Source organism: Amblyraja radiata, chromosome 5 (assembly GCF_010909765.2).
Source record: "Amblyraja radiata isolate CabotCenter1 chromosome 5, sAmbRad1.1.pri, whole genome shotgun sequence".
NCBI lineage: Eukaryota > Metazoa > Chordata > Chondrichthyes > Rajiformes > Rajidae > Amblyraja > Amblyraja radiata.
The window spans coordinates 22,683,719-22,701,714 of NC_045960.1; the positions used below are offsets into that span (position 1 = coordinate 22,683,719).

The 17,996-nt window shown below is 47.9% G+C and overlaps 1 protein-coding gene across 1 annotated transcript; it reads right to left on the minus strand.

Annotated features, from left to right (window-relative positions):
• Positions 1-8,444: 8,444 nt before the first annotated feature.
• On the minus strand, positions 8,445-12,162 carry LOC116973079 (protein yippee-like 5). Its single transcript, XM_033020749.1, has 3 exons — positions 12,064-12,162; positions 9,548-9,722; positions 8,445-9,121 (listed from the first exon to the last, which is right to left on the minus strand). The coding sequence occupies exons 2-3, from the start codon at positions 9,686-9,688 to the stop codon at positions 8,897-8,899; spliced, it is 366 nt and encodes a 121-aa protein (XP_032876640.1). The 5' UTR covers positions 9,689-9,722; positions 12,064-12,162; the 3' UTR covers positions 8,445-8,896.
• Between the last annotated feature and the right edge of the window lie 5,834 nt (positions 12,163-17,996).

The window sequence follows — 17,996 nt, forward strand, 5'->3', positions numbered from 1 at the left end:
GCCAGAGTGAGTCCCACCGCTAATTGGAGGAGCAGCACCTCATATTTCGCTTGGACAGTTTACATCCCAGCGGTATGAACATTGACTTCTCCAATTTCAGGTAGGCCTTGCTTTCTCCCTCCTTCCCCTCCCCTGCTCTCCCACAGCCTACTGTCTCCGCCTCTTCCTTTCTTCTTCCCGCCCCGCCCCCCCCACCCCCCCACCTCAGTCTGAAGAAGGGTCTCAACCCGAAACGATGCATGGCAGATGAAGTTTAATGCGGATAAATGTGAGGTTATCCCCTTTGGTAGCAAAAACAGGAAGGCAGATGGCGTCAAGTAGGGAAAAGGGGCAGTACAACGGGATCTGGGGGTCCTTGTACATCAGTCTACGAAAGTCTATGAAAGTAGCCATGCAGGTACAGCAGGCAGAGAAGAAAGCAAATGGCATGATGGCCTTTATAACAAGAGGAATCGAATATAGGAGCAAAGAGGTCCTTCTGCAGTTGTACAGAGCCCTAGTGAGACCACACCTGGAGTATTGTGTGCAATTTTGGTCCCCTAATTTGAGGAAGGACATTCTTGCTATTGAGGGAGTGCAGCGTAGGTTTACAAGGTTAATTCCCGGGATGGTAGGACTGTCATACGCTGAGAGAATGGAGCAGCTGGGCTTGTACACTCTGGAGTTTAGAAGGATGAGAGGGTATCTCATTGAAACATATAAGATTGTTAAGGGCTTGGACACACTAGAGGCAGGAAACATGTTCCCGATTTTGGGGGAGTCCAGAACCAGGGGCCACAGCTTAAGAATAAGGAGTAAGCTATTTAGAACGGAGACGAGGAAACACTTTTTCTCACAGAGAGTGGTGAGTCTGTGGAATTCTCTGCCTCAGAGGGCAGTGGAGGCAGGTTCTCTGGAGAGCTAGATAGGGCTCATAAAAATAGTGGAGTCAGGGGATATGGGGAGAAGGCAGGAACGGGGTACTGATTGGGGATGATCAGCCATGATCACATTGAATGGCGGTGCTGGCTCGAAGGGCCAAATGGCCTACTCCTGCACCTATTGTCTATTGTTACCTCCCTTCGCTCCATAGGTGCTGCCTCACCCGCTGAGTTTCTCCAGCATTTTGTCTACCTTCGATTTTAACGCTAATAGAACTGTGTCACTGGTCCCAAACGGCTCAACCACGGCTCAGTCACTTGCCCTTTCTAATTTCCTAAGAGTAAATCAGGTTTTGTCCTGCCCCGTGCAGAGGCCTCTACATATTGCCCGAGGAAACTTTCCTGAACATATTTGACAAATTTAAACTCGTCTATGCCTTTTGTACTATAACAGTCCCAGTCCTTATTGAGAAAGCTAATATCCCCTTATATGACAGTCTTATTAATCTTGCAGCTGCCTGCAATCTCCTGGCATTTATGCTCTTCTAATTCCCATTCCATAATTGGGGACCTGTTGTACACTGTTAACAAGCTAATTTCTCAGTTCAATCCATATACTTTGTATATATCGACCATAGCTCTGCCTTCAACATCATAATCCCCACAAAACTCATCAGTGATCACAATTGCAGAGTTGTGGATGTAGCCCAGTCCATCACACAAACCAGCAACCCCTCCCGTCAACTCCATCTACACTTCACATTGCCTTGGGAAAGCAGCCAACATAATCAAAAACATCCTGGTCATTCCCTCTTCTCCCTTCTTGTGTTGAACACACAATACAAAAACTTGAAAGCACGTGCCACTAGATTCAAGAACAGCTTCTACCCTGCTATTGAATTGCCTTCTCATATGGTACAGGCGTAGTTTCCAACCTATCTCATTGCTGTCCTTGCACTTTATTAAATGTACACTTTATCTGTAACTGTAACACCATAGGCTACACTCTTATATTTTTCTCCTTGCACTACTTGTTGTATTTGTTTAACCATATAACCATATAACAATCACAGCACGGAAACAGGCCATCTCGGCCCTTCTAGTCTGTGCCGAACACTTATTCTCCCCTAGTCCTATCTACCTGCACTCAGACCATAACCCTCCATTCCTTTCCCGTCCATATACCTATCCAATTTATTTTTAAATGATAAAATCGAACCTGCCTCCACCACTTCCACTGGAAGCTCATTCCACACAGCTACCACTCTCTGAGTAAAGAAGTTCCCCCTCATGTTACCCCTAAACTTCTGTCTCTTAGTTCTCAAATCATGTCCTCTTGTTTGAATCTTCCCTACTCTCAATGGAAAAAGCTTATCCATTGTTTATTGAATGTTAGTATTCAGGTCTAGTATGATTTGACTGGATAGCATGCAAAATATTTTTCACTATGTGGGTGCATGTGACAATAATAAACCAATACCAAAATAAGTTGTAGAAACAAAGAACTGCAGATGCTGGTTTATATCAAAGATAGACAAAAAGTGCTGGAGTGACTCAGCGGGTCAGGCAGCATCTCTAGAGATAAAGGATGGGTGAGGTTTGGGGTCGGGGACTGGGAGAAGTTACTCCTCCCGATCTGTCTGTACCTGCACTTTGCCTGTATTTGGCCCATATCCCTCCAAACCTTTTATGTCCAAGTAATGGTCCAAATATATTTTCAAAGTTGTACCTACTTCTATAGCTTCCTGCCATTAATGTATATTTTCCTGTTACATTTGACCTCACAAAGAGCAACACCTCATCTGCTAGTTACCTTCCCTTCACACTCCTTTTGTCATTCGCCACCATAACCCACCATCTTCCAGACATTACTCCTCCCTCAGCCTTTCCTGCACTTTCCCGATCCCTCCCACAACTTTATGTTTGCAATCTACTCCCCTCAATCTTTCCTCAATAACTTATTTCATTTCGCACTTTCCACAGTTCTGATCACACATCTGAGCTGAAGCAACATCACTCCTCACTTCACAGACACTGCCTGTCCTCAGTGTTTCAGCGTTATGTGTCAAAGAGTAAATTGGTCATGATGGGGGCCAAAGTTGGATTTCCAAGGGTGGATCATCTCACCTGACACTCTGGTTCTCGGGTCTTCTGTTTCCTTCAATCCAGCCGACAGCGGGAGCCGCTTGTGCTTCTCTCCAGCCCCAAGAACACTTCAGCCAGTTGTGATTCTGGGCTTCACTGGCTTTACCCCCTTCCCGCTCCAGATGCCCGTCCCTTTCGCCTCTGCTCAACCCAGATATGTCTCTCTATTCCTCTTCGTGTTGCCACTCCTCCCCCCCCCCCCTCCCCCCCCCCCGGTGCTACTCCCTCTCTCCCGCTTGGCTCCGATCCCTCCCTCCCTCCCTCTCCCCCCCTGCTCCGCTCCCTCTCCCCTCCCCCCTCACCCTCCCGCTCTGAGCCGGAGCTGCGCCGCCGGAAGCGACCGTACGGAAACGCGCTGCCGGAACCGGAGGCCCGGGGGAAGGGAGAGCGCGGCGGACCTCGGGTAGCGCTCCCTCACAGCCAAAGATGCTGGAGCCAGTACAGCAACACTGCTATAGGATCTTATACTAGACCCAGTACAGCAACACTGCTATAGGATCTTATACTAGACCCAGTACAGCAACACTGCTATAGGATCTTATACTAGACCCAGTACAGCAACACTGCTATAGGATCCTATACTGGACCCAGTACAGCAACACCGCTATAGGATCTTATACTGGACCCAGTACAGCAACACTGCTATAGGATCCTATACTGGAGCCAGTACAGCAACACCGCTATAGGATCCTATACTGGAGCCAGTACAGCAACACCGCTATAGGATCTTATACTGGACCCAGTACAGCAACACTGCTATAGGATCTTATACTGGACCCAGTACAGCAACACCGCTATAGGATCTTATACTGGACCCAATACAGCAACACCGCTATAGGATCTTATACTGGACCCAATACAGCAACACTGCTATAGGATCCTATACTAGACCCAGTACAGCAACACTGCTATAGGATCTTATACCGGACCCAGTACAGCAACACCGCTATAGGATCTTATACCGGACCCAGTACAGCAACACTGCTATAGGATCTTATACTAAAGCTAGTACAGCAACACCGCTATAGGATCTTTGACTAGAGCTAGTACAGCAACACTGCTATAGGATCTTATACTAGAGCTAGTACAGCAACACCGCTATAGGATCTTTGACTAGAGCCAGTATATAGAAACACCGCTATAGGATCTTTGACTAGAGCTCGTATCTTTGCTCACAGCCCAGTCCCCCCCCCCCCCCGCAGTGCTGCGCTCCCTCACCGCCGCTCTCACTGTGCCCGTCTCGCTGGCTCCCCATGTCTGAACTACTTGGAAAACAAGAACACACACGCCAGGCTGACTGCAACTTAACATTCAACACCATCATGACATCTTTCAACTCAAGGAACCGAGTCTCTGCTCATCCCTCTGCAAATGGACCTTCAACTTCATTAGCAGATCTGATCATCATCAATACGGATTAGTAGTCAGCATAGGGCACCTCAAGAGTGTTTATTTGTTATGTGTACTGACAACAGAACAATGAAATGTTCAAGGCTGTGTGCGCAGTCTATTGCTCTACCAATGATTGCATAGCCAGACGCAGCTCCAAGGGCTCTTTAAATTTCCCAAAGATGCCACCATAGTTGAACAAATAATGGGTAATGAGTCAAGAGTACAGAAGGGATATCAGAATCTGGGTGAGTGATCACAGAATAACAACCTTGCTCTTAACATTAGCAGACCAAGGAGCTGATTGTTGACTGCATGAAGGGAAAGCAACAGCAAGTTTCTGGGTGTATGCATCTCTGATGATCTGTCCTGGACCACACACCATTGATTCAATTACAAAAAAGCTCACCAATACCTCCACTTCCTCAGATATTTGAGGAAATATGGCATGTCAAAGAACAATCTTGCAAACCTCTGTAGGATGGAGGGCATACTGACTAATCGCATTACAGCTTGGTTCACTAATTCAAATATCCAAGATCAAAGATTTCAGAAAGTAGTAAACATTGCCAGTCCATCACAGGTATTGACCTCTACCATTGAAAGGATCTACAGGGATCACTGCCTCAAGACAGCAGTGATCAAAGACCAACACAAACCAGCCACACTCTCATCTTGCTACTATCTTTGGGAAGTTCAAAAACTTGGGAACTTACCTCCAGGTTCAAGAACTTCTTCCCTTCTACCATCAGGCTCTTGAACCAACCTGCACAACCCTACCTCATACAGAACTCCTATTGATCTTGCACTATTTAGGTTGCACCACATAGTTTGGCGTACACCATCATGATCTAGTTTACCTCGAATACCTGATAATTTATTCTATATCTATTTGATGTATTGCATCTAGCATTTCTGTAGAACTGCAGCAAAGTAGAATTTCATTGTTTTGGTGCAGGTGACAATTACATCCCCTTGTAGGATATAGGTGATACGTCTTTGGAACTCTTCCTCAAATGGAATTGGAAGCAAGAACTTTGAATATTGTTAAGGCAGGAAAAGATTCTGGATGAGTAATGGGGTGAAGGATTCCTGGGGAGAGCAGGAATGTGGAATTGACATTAATCAAATCAACAGTGTACTAATTAATCACCAGAACTGGCTTGAGAGTCGAATGTCCTCCTCAAAACTCACGAATGCAGAGAATTACAAAGGTTCACTTGCTAACATTCATAGAAACATAGAAAATAGGTGAAGGAGTAGGCCATTCGGTCCTTCAAGCCTGCACCGTCATTCAATATGATCATGGCTGATCATCCAACTCGGTATCCTGTACCTGCCTTCTCTCCATACCCCCTGATACCTTTAGCCACAAGGGCCACATCTAACTCCCTCTTAAATATAGCCAATGAACTGGCTTCAACTACCTTCTGTGGCAGAGAATTCCACAGATTCACCACTCTCTGTGTGAAAAATGTTTTTCTCATCTCGGTCCTAAAAGATTTCCCCATTATCCTTAAACTGTGACCCCTTGTTCTGGACTTCCCCAACATCGGGAACAATCTTCCTGCATCTAGCCTGTCCAACCCCTTAAGAATTTTGTACGTTTCTATAAGATCCCCCCTCAATCTTCTAAATTCTAGCGAGTACAAGCCGAGTCTATCCAGTCTTTCTTCATATGAAAGTCCTGACATCCCAGGAATCAGTCTGGTGAACCTTCTCTGTACTCCCTCTATGGCAAGAATGTCTTTCCTCCGATTAGGAGACCAAAACTGTATGCAATACTCCAGGTGTGGTCTCACCAAGATCCTGTACAACTGCAGTAGAACCTCACTGCTCCTATACTCAAATCCTTTTGCTATGAATGCTAACATACCATTCGCTTTCTTCATTGCCTGCTGCACCTGCATGCCTACTTTCAATGACTGGTGTACCATGACACCCAGGTCTCGTTGCAACTCCCCTTTTCTTAATCGGCCACCATTCACTTGAAGAAATCTTATTTTAGTTTAAGTTTAGTTTAAAAACACAGTCTCAGACCCTCCAACCCAGTGAGTCAAAGCAGAGCATCAATGAACCTTTCACATTAGTTCTGTGTTATCACACTTTCTCCTCCTCTCTCTACACATCGATGGCAATTTACAGAGGCTAATTGACCTACAACCTGGGACGACAGATGGCACAATGGGCTAAGTGTTCAGCTGGCGACCTGAAGGTAGCCGGTTCGAATCCCGCTTGGAGTGCATACTGTCGTTGTGTCCTTGGGCAAGACACTTCACCCACCTTTGCCTGTGTGTGAATGTGTGTGAGTGATTGGTGTTGGTTGGAGGGGCCGTAGGCGCAGATTAGCAGCCACGCTTCCGTCAGTCTGCCCCAGGGCAGCTGTGGCTACAGAAGTAGCTCACCACCACCGAGTGTGACTGAGGAGTGTATGAATAATGCGATGTAAAGCGCCTTGAGTATTCTAGAAAGGCGCTATATAAATCCCATCCATTATTATTATTATTATAATAATGGGAGGAAACTGAAGCACCCAAAAGAAAACCATGCGGTCACAGGAAGAATAATGGGAGGAAACTGAAGCACCCAAAAGAAAACCATGCGGTCACAGGAAGAATGTACAAACTCCACGCAGACAGCACCCAAGGTCAGGATTGAACCCTGGTGTCTGGCGCAGTGAGGCAGCAGCTCTACAAGCTGCACTACAGTACCACCCTAACAAACAAGCAAGCATTGAGCCTCCACAGCTGTCTGGCCTGGAGAATTCATGATCCACAACTCAAATTCCACACAGCCCAGATAAGCTCACCCTATCCTGAAATACTATGTCATCTGATTCTCGCAGGGAAAATACCCTCACTACTCTTCTCTCTATCTTGTTTCCATAAATATCACCCTTCCTATTTTTGTACTCCAATGAATTTCGACACTAGCGAAGCCTCTGCTGCCCAAGAATTAACCCAGTGAACCTGCTCCCCACTGCTGCCAATACAAGCACGTTCATCCTTAAATTTGGAAACCTGGCCTCCTCTGGACAAGGGGGGGGGGGGGGGGGGGGGGGGGGGGGGGGGGGGGGGAGGGAGACTACTGTTGGCAGTGCAAGTCTGCAGCAGGAGTTTGGAATCATTTGGCAGGACACTGAATATTCTAACAAACCTCTACAGATGTCTTGGCAGTTGCATCACACCCGGTGCAGCGATTCCAACACACGGGAATGCAAGAGGTTGAAGAGACTGGCGGATTCAGCACCAGCACAGCCCTCCACACCATGAAAAGCATCTACATGCGGTGCTGGCTAAAGGCAGCAGCAACTGTCATCATCAAGAATTACAACCGGGCCATGTCCCCTTTTCATTGCTACCATCAGGCAGGGGGTACAGAAGCCTGATGTCACATACCACTGGGTTCAAGAATATATTTTCCTACAAGCACTAGGGTCTTGAACCAATCTGCACAACCCTAATCAGCTACTAAAACATTAGACTATCATGCATCTCTGGAGAGAAGGAATGGGTGATGTTTCGACCCAAAACGTCACCCATATCTTCTCTCCAGAGATGCTGCCTGTCCCGCTGAGTTACTCTAGCATTGTGTGTTTATCTTCAGTGTAAACGAGCTTCTGCAGTTCCGTTGTACACACTAGATTGACTGGTCTTCCAATTGTTTGTGTAATTGTGTGTAATTATGTACAATTTGTGTTTTGTGTTGTCTGTCTATGTGCCTGTGACGCAGCTCATTGCTACTACATTACTGTACTTGTGCACGTGACAATAAACTCGACTTGACTTGAGAGTGTGGCCCAGAGCGTAGGTCCGGAATGCAGCACCTGTTGCACCATCGGTCTCCTGGAAAACAAGCAGCGTGTCTGTGCTGAACAAGTGCTGTTACAGCTCAACGATGGCAAGCATGGACGAACATTATCCGTTTATTAAATTCTCGACACATTACAGAGGATCTCAAGAGGAAACCAGTACCTTTCCACCTCCACCTCTCTCCACCCTCCCCCCCCCCCCTCCCCCCTCCCCCCCCCTCCCCCCCCCCCCCCCCCCGAGTGTAGCAGTGATTTCAAGGCAGTAAGGTATTACCTCAGACTGGACTAAATCCAGGTACTGAGGAGCTCCCACCTCACTCCCAATCATCCACCATCCAGGACTGCCGCCCAACAGAATGATAACTTTGCTCCCATTCCCCCCTCACACCCCAGATCACAAAGGGCAGATTTACAAGCTCAGGCAAGCTGGCACCTAGCATATAACAGGCAGCTAGAGAAATGTACTAAAATAATTAAATAAAAAAACAAGAACAAAGCAGATGGAGGTCAGCCTACTGGTAATGCTGCAAGGTTAAATCAGTGTGTACACAGACACATGACAACATGCCAGACTGGATGCCAAGCTGACACTGTACACCAAAGAAAGATAACTGTTTTTTAAATAAAAGTATTTCTTCCTTCTTTGAAGCCAGAAAACAGAAGAGAAAGAATTGTCTAAAAGAAGGGCCCCTCAGGAAGCGTCGGAGGGAACGTGCTCTTCGAAGCCTTCGCTCTCCCGCACCAGGGCCCTCTCGAGGATCACTCGGCCCTCCTTGTAGCGCTGGCTGTCCTCGGTCGCAAACTCATAGATCCAGCCCAGCTTACTGTTGCAGTTCTTGCAGCTGACGTCTCGCACCATGTGTCTGCCGGTGAGCATCACCCGGTCCTGCACCTCGCTGTACTGGAGGTTCACCACCTGGCCAGGGCAGGGCAGGACAGTCAGAGATCCGCAACCCATTCACAGTTCAGCCGTGCAGACACCACACACACCCTTCCACCTCACACATTCACATGCCCGCCCCAGGGACATGCACGCCCTCCATCCCTCACCCTTGCACCCACACCACCAATGCACCCCAATCCCACCACCACACAGCACCCACCCATCACCCTCGCACTCAATCCACATATGCACCCACCCTTCCAACACGCGCACCTCACTCACACAACAACCCCAACCCCCACTCATACACCGACTCCATATCTATTCATCCCCATCACCCCGCCCTCCGCTCCCAATGTGGACAGCCTCTCATATATGAATATAGAGGGGTATCTCTGGCTAGGTCCACTGGAAACTGTGCCGGGGGGTTGTGGTGGGTTTGACATGGAGCTTGCTCACCTTGTTGAAGAGGAAGGCTCTCCCTGTGGCTCCAGTGAAGCGCGTGGAGATGAGCTCAGAGCGGTTGGTCAGGATGGTATCACAGTTGGCGCAGGAGAAGAGACGAGTGCCCCCGATGTGGTCCAAGAAGATTCTGCCCATGATTGCAGGAATCAGTTCAGTCACTACGTGGGATCTGCAAATCACACCCTCAGTCAGTGCTTCCTTCCACATCCCACACTGGTCACAGACCCTAACCCGGAACACACACACACACACACACCTCCTGTCCAAGACCGGGGCCGGAGACCACGGGATGAGGTGTGGAAAGCAGGGAGAGCTGCCCAGGTTGTGGATCGGTGTTAGGTAAGGGATATTGGCAAACTGTCTGCTCCATCTACACTCCAAGCAGCCAGCTCACATCCCAGTCACTCGCTTCTTCCCTCTTCCCTCTCCCATCAGACAGAAGATAAAAGCTTGAAGCACATATAACCATTTCACCACTCTTATCAGGCTACTGAATGGTACTTGGGGGTATTCCTAATCTACCAACCTACCTCATTGTGACTATTGCACTTTTTTCTCTGTAACACTATAACACACACTATATATTTTTCTTTGCACCACCTGTTGTACCAGTGTATAACTAGATTGTACTCATGCGTAGTATGATTTGACTAGATACCATGTAAACAAAGCTTTTCATTGTATTCCACGACATGTGACAATAATAAACTAATGCGCTGGCCACACCAGCAGTACATCTTCACCTAGTTAAGGAGGCCTACCTCCCAACGTGTGAGGTGATGTCAGGTGGTGATAGTGCCAGGGTACGTTCTCCCCTCATCCTCAATATGAGATGATACTAGGGGCTGGGAAGTGTGAAATATAACAGCATTCACATGCGAGGGCATCTCCAGCAATGATCCGTCGCATGCTCCTGGCAGGCAGGATTATTATTTTTTATTTTTTTATTTTTTTTAAATATAAATCACCTTGCAGGTCCGGGTTAACTCAGGGTAGAAGGCAGACCTGGAAAAGGCAGGCCACATTCCACAAACAAAATTCAATTGTGCTATGGTGAACAAAGGCAATACAGCAGATGTCATCGATATGGATGTGAAGAAATCACCACAGAAAAGGCTTGTTTGAGCAAGAGAAGGGTCACCCAACTTCAATCAAATGCAGGCCTAACGAAAAAGCCAATGGCTGAAGGAGGTTTGAATGGTCAACAGTCCCCTGCACTGACAAAGACAGGCTCTGCGTACAGACAGGGTTCCAAATAATAAATGACTTGGATAATGTAGCTGACGGTGTGATAAATAGTGATGATGTCAATCAGCTGTGACAGGTGTTGTGGCAGATGGAGTTCAATTCTGCAAAATGTGGAAAGTGGCATTTTGGCGAGGGACAGGGTGGTACAGATTTAGCAGCACAGTGCTGAAGGGTGCAAAGGAACAAAGGGATAGGGAGGGGGGGCGGGGTTTGTTGTACAGATCTTTGAAGGTGGCAGGTCACGCAGAAATGCTGGCCAAATGTGGTACCCTGTTTTCATTTGAGACAGAGATGAGTGGGGTAGCTTTACAAGGCTCTGCTTATGTGCATTCACAGAAATGATTTCAGCTTTCAGCAAGGAGACAGTCTTTAGGAGTGGGAAGAAGGAGGACTGGAACTCTGAAGTTGAAGGGATTCATGTAGTTCTGCACCTGGTGCACAGCCCACCTTGCACTGATGTTGGGCTCACGTCTATATTTACCAGACTTTTCCATTTGTTGAAAAGTGGAGCATATTTGCCCTCCTCCAGTCACCTGGTACCTCATTTGTGTCCAGTGAAGATTTAGAAATCTAAGCAATATTGTCCCCTGTAGCAGCCTAGGATGAATCCCATCTGGCCCTGAGGAGTTATCCACTTTATTCATGAAGACCGGCACTAGTCCATCACCTCCCCCTTCACTCAATCCTCCTGCTACCAAGTCAGTTGCGTTTGTGAATACTCATAGAAGGAATTAATTTAGGAACTGACTGTCTTAGAATACCATCTGCCTCAACGCACAGATTGCCCGATGTCTCTAATATTTTCCACATTATTTTGCCCTGAATATACTTTAGAAACCCTTAGATTTACAAATTCTATTTGAAGGGTTTCTTGCGACTCGGATACACACAGAGACACTGTATCCCCTCGCCCCTACTTCTCAAGAGCTGTAACTTTTATCTTCCGGGGCGGAACTTCGCCCTATTGCCCAGGGTATTCGCCGAGGACAAGCCAAACCCCGGACCAGGGCCTCTTCCCCCGCTAACGCCTGTACACTGGGCCTGGACACCGACCACTCCCTCTCACCCCCCCCCCCCCCCCCAAGCCTGGAGCCACTCTCCCGCCTGTTACCCCCGGACCGGAGCCTCACTCCGTCCTGAATCCCGGCCAGAGGCCGCGGTCTCTCGGTCTCTCGGTCACTCTCTCCCCTACACCCTAGCCCCGCGTCCTACACGTCGGGCTCAGTAGCCAGTGGGCCGGCCGGCCGGTGTACCCCGTGTACCTGCCACTGTGGGCCGCGTCCAGCAAGCGCGTCTCCGGGGCCGCAGTGAATCCGCTCTATGGTCTTTGGTGAATCTGGCGTCACCGCAACAACACACGTGACCCAGCGGGCGGGGCGGGACCGAACGCGTGGGACGCAAACGGGGCGGGCCATTTTGCATGTGACGCAGTAGTGGGCGGGGTTAGACGCGTGTGCCGACAGAGGGGGCGGGGCCGGTCGCTATTGACAGCAAATATCATAGAGCTCTAGTATCTTTGATTGACAGGCTGAGACTTGGTGCGTAGGAGGCTGATAGATGTGTGTACAAGAGTCAAGAGAGTTTATTGTCATGTGTCCCAGATAGGACAATGAAATTCTTGCTTGCTGCAGCACAACAGAATATTGCAGGCATAAATACAGATCAGATCAGAGTGTCCATATACCATAGAATATACACACGTAAATAAACAGATAAAGTGCAATAGGCTGTGTTCAAGGAGCACTTCAACTCCCCCTCCCATTCCCAATCCGACCTCTCTGTCCTGGGTCTCCTCCATTGCCAGAGTGAGCAACACCGGAAATTGGAAGAACAGCACCTCATATTCCGCTTGGGGAGCCTGCATCCGGACGGCATGAACATTGAATTCTCCCAATTTTGTTAACCCTTGATGTCTCCTCCCCTTCCTTAGCCCTTGAGCTGTCTCCTCCCATCCCCCAGCCCTCGGGCTCCTCCTCCTCCCTTTTTCCTTCCTACTCCCCGCCACCCCCTATCAGTCTGAAGAAGGGTTTCGGCCCAAAACGTTACCCATCTCCTTCGCTCCATAGATGCTGCTGCACCCGCTGAGTTTCTCCAGCATTTTTGTGTAAGTGCAATAGGCTGTTTAGGCTCTGGGCCGAGGAGCTTTTTCGTTCAGGTTCGTGACCCAACTCACGGAACTACCTGAATGTTTCACATATTGTGTAAAAATATTATAGAAATCATACCTGAAACGTGTCAAGAACAAACCCTGCACATATTTTTTAAATATGAGAAAAATCTCCAATTTTCCGAGTTGTAATTGTCCAATCAATGCACGTTTGACATTGCGTCGGACCACAATTGAGCAATCAGGTGCTTTGTTTCATGGTAGCTAGGCAGCGAGCACTCTGGGATCATGGCTGCCTCCTAATTACATCAAAACAATAGCAAGGTGTCAAAGGAATAAAGGTAATGCTAACCTTGCTGATAATTTTGTTTGACCATTGATTTATCTTTGTAAAGTTATGATGTGAACTGTTAAATAAAATGATAAATAAAAATGTAGAGCTAGGGTTAGAATTTGGATTAGGGAAGGTCAGTCAGTCATTCAGTCGGTCGGTCAGTCAGTCAGTCAGTCAGTCGGTCAGTCGGTAGGCCGGGCTGTTGGTAGGCCAGTGGATGCTGTGAAGGATCGGTCGGGCTGTCGGTAGGCCGGTGAGTGCTGTGATTGGGCTGTAGGGCCACCGGTCAGTCGGGCTGCCGGTCAGTGCTGCGAGTGGATGGTCGGGCTGTTGGACCGGCCCGTGGGTGCTGTGAAGGATCGGTCGAGCTGTCGGTAGGCCAGTGTTGCAGCGAGCGAGTGGGTGGACTGACGGAGCCAGCGCTATGGGGGTGCTGAAGGCGGCCCGGGCGGCGTGCAGGGCAGTGCTGCTCTCCACTATCATCACCATGATGATCCAGAAGGGCATGCTGGCCAAGGTGGACCCGCTGAGCGGCCACACTTACGGAGCCCGCAGCCAGTCCCAAAGCGGCTCCAGCTCAAGTCATGGGTAGCTCTGGAAGGGGGGCAAGTTAGAGTGAGGGTTAGGCATTTTCCTCTCAGTGGAAGATGCCTTAGCTTTCCCCCAGCCTGGCACTGCCCCAGTCTCACTATGGCCGTGACCCCCTCTCTACCCACTGGCAGTCAGTGGGGTTCAGTAAACGGGGGAACCCACAGGAACTGCCCTCACCCATTAATTAGGCAGTATGGTATAATAATATATGGTTTAAATGGACTGCAGCACAGAATTAGGCTCCCCATGGAGTAATATGGGGAGCCTAATATGGCTGAGGAACTGGTGCAGGGGGCAGGGATTTAGATTCTTAGATCACTGGGATCTGTTTTGGAGTAAGGGGGAACTGTACAAAAGGGAGGGATTGCATCTTAACAGGTGGGGGACCAGCATTCTGGCACTGCTGCCACTGCTACACGGGTGGTTTTAAACTGAATAAGGGGGGTGGGGTGTCAAATGGGATAGTCGAGGACGGAGTTAATAGGAAAGAGAGTAAAGGGATAGTTAATGACCCCAGAATTAACGGGAAAGGAAGCTCACAAAAGGATAGGAGAGTATGGCCAAGTGTAATAGGGATCGATGTGAAAGGTGAGATGCGTAAGGAATTTAAAATATTGTATATGAATACACGAAGTATAAGAAGTAAAGTAGATGAGCTTGAGACTCAGTTAGAGGTTGGTAGATATGACATTGTGGGGATTACTGAGACGTGGCTGCGGGAGGATCGGACCTGGGAACTTAATATTCACGGTTATACATCCTATAGAAGAAGGGTTTCGGCCCGAAACGTTGCCTATCTCCTTCGCTCCATAGATGCTGCTGCACCCGCTGAGTTTCTCCAGCATTTTTGTGTACTTATAGAAAGGACAGGCAGGTGTCCTTTCTATAGGTACACTTATAGAGGAGGGGTAGCTCTGCTGGTGAGGGATGGAATTCAGTCCCTTGCGAGGGAACACATAGGGACTGACGAGGTAGAGTCACTGTCAATTGAGTTGAGGAATTGTAAAGGCAAGAAGACACTAATTGGTGTTATCTACAGACCCCCAAATAGTAGCCCGGATGTAGGGTGTAAGTTGCAGCAGGAGTTAAAACTGGCATGTAACAAAGGTAATGCCACTATGGTGATGGGGGATTTCAATATGCAGGTAGACTGGGAAAATCAGGTTGGTTCAGGACCCCAAGAAAGAGGGTTTGTACATTGCCTCTGAGATGGATTCTTAGAGCAGCTTGTAATGGAGCCGACCAGAGAAAAGGCAATTCTGGATTTAGCGTTGTCCAATGAACCAGATATGATAAGAGAACTCGAGGTAAAGGAACCGCTTGGAGGTAGTGATCATAATATGATTAGTTTTAATCTGCAATTTGATAAGGAGAAGGTTAAATCAGAGGTGGCAGTGATGCAGTTGAACAAAGGGGACTATGACGGCATGAGAGAGGAGCTGGCTAAGGTAGGCTGGAAAAGGATCCTAGCAGGAATGATGGTGGAACAGCAATGGCAGGAATTTCTGGGCATAATCCGGAAGGCACAGGATCATTTCATTCCAAAAAGGAAGAAAGATTCTAAGGGGAGTAGGAGGCAACCGTGGCTGACAAGAGAAGTTAGGGATGAAATAAACTAAAAGAAAAGATGTATAACACAGCAAAGAGTAGCCAGAAGCCAAAGGATTGGGAAACTTTCATAGGACAACAGAAGGAAACAAAACGGGCAATACGCGCTGAAAAGATGAAATGCGAAGGGAAGCTGGCCAGGAATATAAAGAAGGACAGTAAAAGCTTCTTTAGATATGTTAAGGGAAAAAGAGTAGCAAAGTCAAATGTGGGTCCCTTGAAGGCAGACACGGGTGAAATTATTATGGGCAACAAGGAAATGGCAGAAGAGTTGAATAGGTACTTCGGATCTGTCTTCACTAAGGAAGACACAAACAATCTCCCAGATGTACTGGAGGACAGAGGATCTAAGGGGGTAGAGGAACTGAAATAAATTTTCATTAGGCAAGAAATAGTATTGGGTAGGCTAATGGGACTGAAGGATGATAAATCCCCTGGGCCTGATGGTCTGCATCCCAGGGTCCTCAGGGAGGTGGTTCTAGAAATAGTGGGCGCATTGGTGATTATTTTCCAATGTTCAATAGATTCAGGATCAATTCCTGTGGATTGGAGAATAGCTAATGTTATCCCACTTTTCAAGAAAGGAGCGAGAGAGAAAACAGGGAATTACAGACCAGTTAACCTGACTTCGGTGGTGGGAAAGATGCTGGAGTCAATTATTAAAGAGGTAATAATGGGGCATTTGGATAGCAGCAAAAGGACTGGACTAGCTAAATGCAGGAAAAATGCTCCCAATGTTGGGCGAGTCCAGAACCAGGGGCCACAGTCTTAGAATAAAGGGGAGGTCGTTTAAGACTGAGGTGAGAAAAAACGTTTTCACCCAAAGAGTTGTGAATTTATGGAATTCCCTGCCACAGAGGGCAGTGGAGGCCAAGTCACTGGATGGATTTAAGAGAGAGTTAGATAGAGCTCTAGGGGCTAGTGAAGTCAAGGGATATGGGGAGAAGGCAGCCACGGTTTATTGATAGGGGTCGATCAGTCATGATCACAATGTATGACGGTGCTGGCTCGAAGGGCCGAATGGCCTCCTCCTGCATCTATTTTCTATGTTAATAGGAGCATTGAACACTAGATGGCGCTTACTTTTTCGATCTCATTCGATCTCATACTTAGCTTAATTAATTAATGTGCAACTTTTGGCACTGACGAGTTATGACTTCCTTCTCAATTATATTTAATCTAAATCTGTGAAAAATGTCGGGGGTCGGTGAGGGGGGGGGATGGTCGGGGGGGGGGGGGGGGGGGGGGGGTCGGGGTCCGGTGCAGCGCGGTCAGTGCCTCTGGATGGGCAGAGGGACCAGACTGTGCCCACCCTCTGCTGCAGCTGACGGGGACGTTGCCGGGTTTTTGTCCCCGTGTGTCCACTGCCCTGAGCCACGGCCCCGTGTGTGGGTGCTGCCAACCCACAGCCCACGATAGTCGGGTGGGCGAAGGGCGTCCTTAGCCGGACAGCGCTGACCCCGGGGGGAGAGTAGGGGGCTGTCCCGAGGGATGCGTTCCTTCGGCCGCTTACACCTTGGTGCTAGGGTTCAGAGCAAAGATATTAGAGCATTTGGTTCAGAGCGTTCAGTCACCCTCCACAATTATTTACAGCGCAAAAATTGACCATTTCGGCGGTTTTTATCAGGTAAGAAAGTATGTGTTTTGTGTGTTAACAGTGTATGCCGGAGGCTGCCATGTCCTCCAGAAGGATTGAGCTGCTCCATGCGTCACACCCTTTTACCCATTGACCTTACGTGCAACCCCCCTATACATGATTACAATCGAGCCATCCACAGTGTACAGATACATGATAACATTTTTGGTGACGGACCTGAAAGTGCATATGTAACAAATCTGGTAAAAAATGTAATAAATCTGGATCCAGCTTGGCTGTGAAGTCTTGACAATACGTGAGGGGCCACTCAGCAAAGCAACCACGGAATGGAACCGTACCCGATTCCAAAAGGAGAGAGGGTACACTGTCTTAAAGCCGGTCTTAGAGAATCAAACTGAAACAGAATAGAGAGACTCCTGTCTCTGACAGTTTTATATCACTACAACATGGACCACAACCTTTGGAGAAAGAAGACAGTTGCATTTACTTTGCCTCATAGCGAGGTCAATGCAGCGGTGCGCTCTCACCATGTCCTTTTAATTTTTCAAAACTCTTTAGATTCTGGAGTAGTTCCTGAGGATTGGAGGGTAGCTAATGTAACCCCACTTTTTAAAAAGAGAGGGAGAGAGAAAACGGGGAATTACAGACCAGTTAGTCTAACATCGGTAGTGGGGAAACTGCTAGAGTCAGTTATTAAAGATGGGATAGCAGCACATTTGGAAAGTGGTGAAATCATTGGACAAAGTCAGCATGGATTTATGAAGGGTAAATCATGTCTGACGAATCTTATAGAATTTTTCGAGGATGTAACTAGTAGAGTGGATAAGGGAGAACCAGTGGATATGTTATATCTGGACTTTCAGAAGGCTTTCGACAAGGTCCCACGTAAGAGATTAGTATACAAACTTAAAGCACACGGTATTGGGGGTTCAGTATTGATGTGGATAGAGAACTGGCT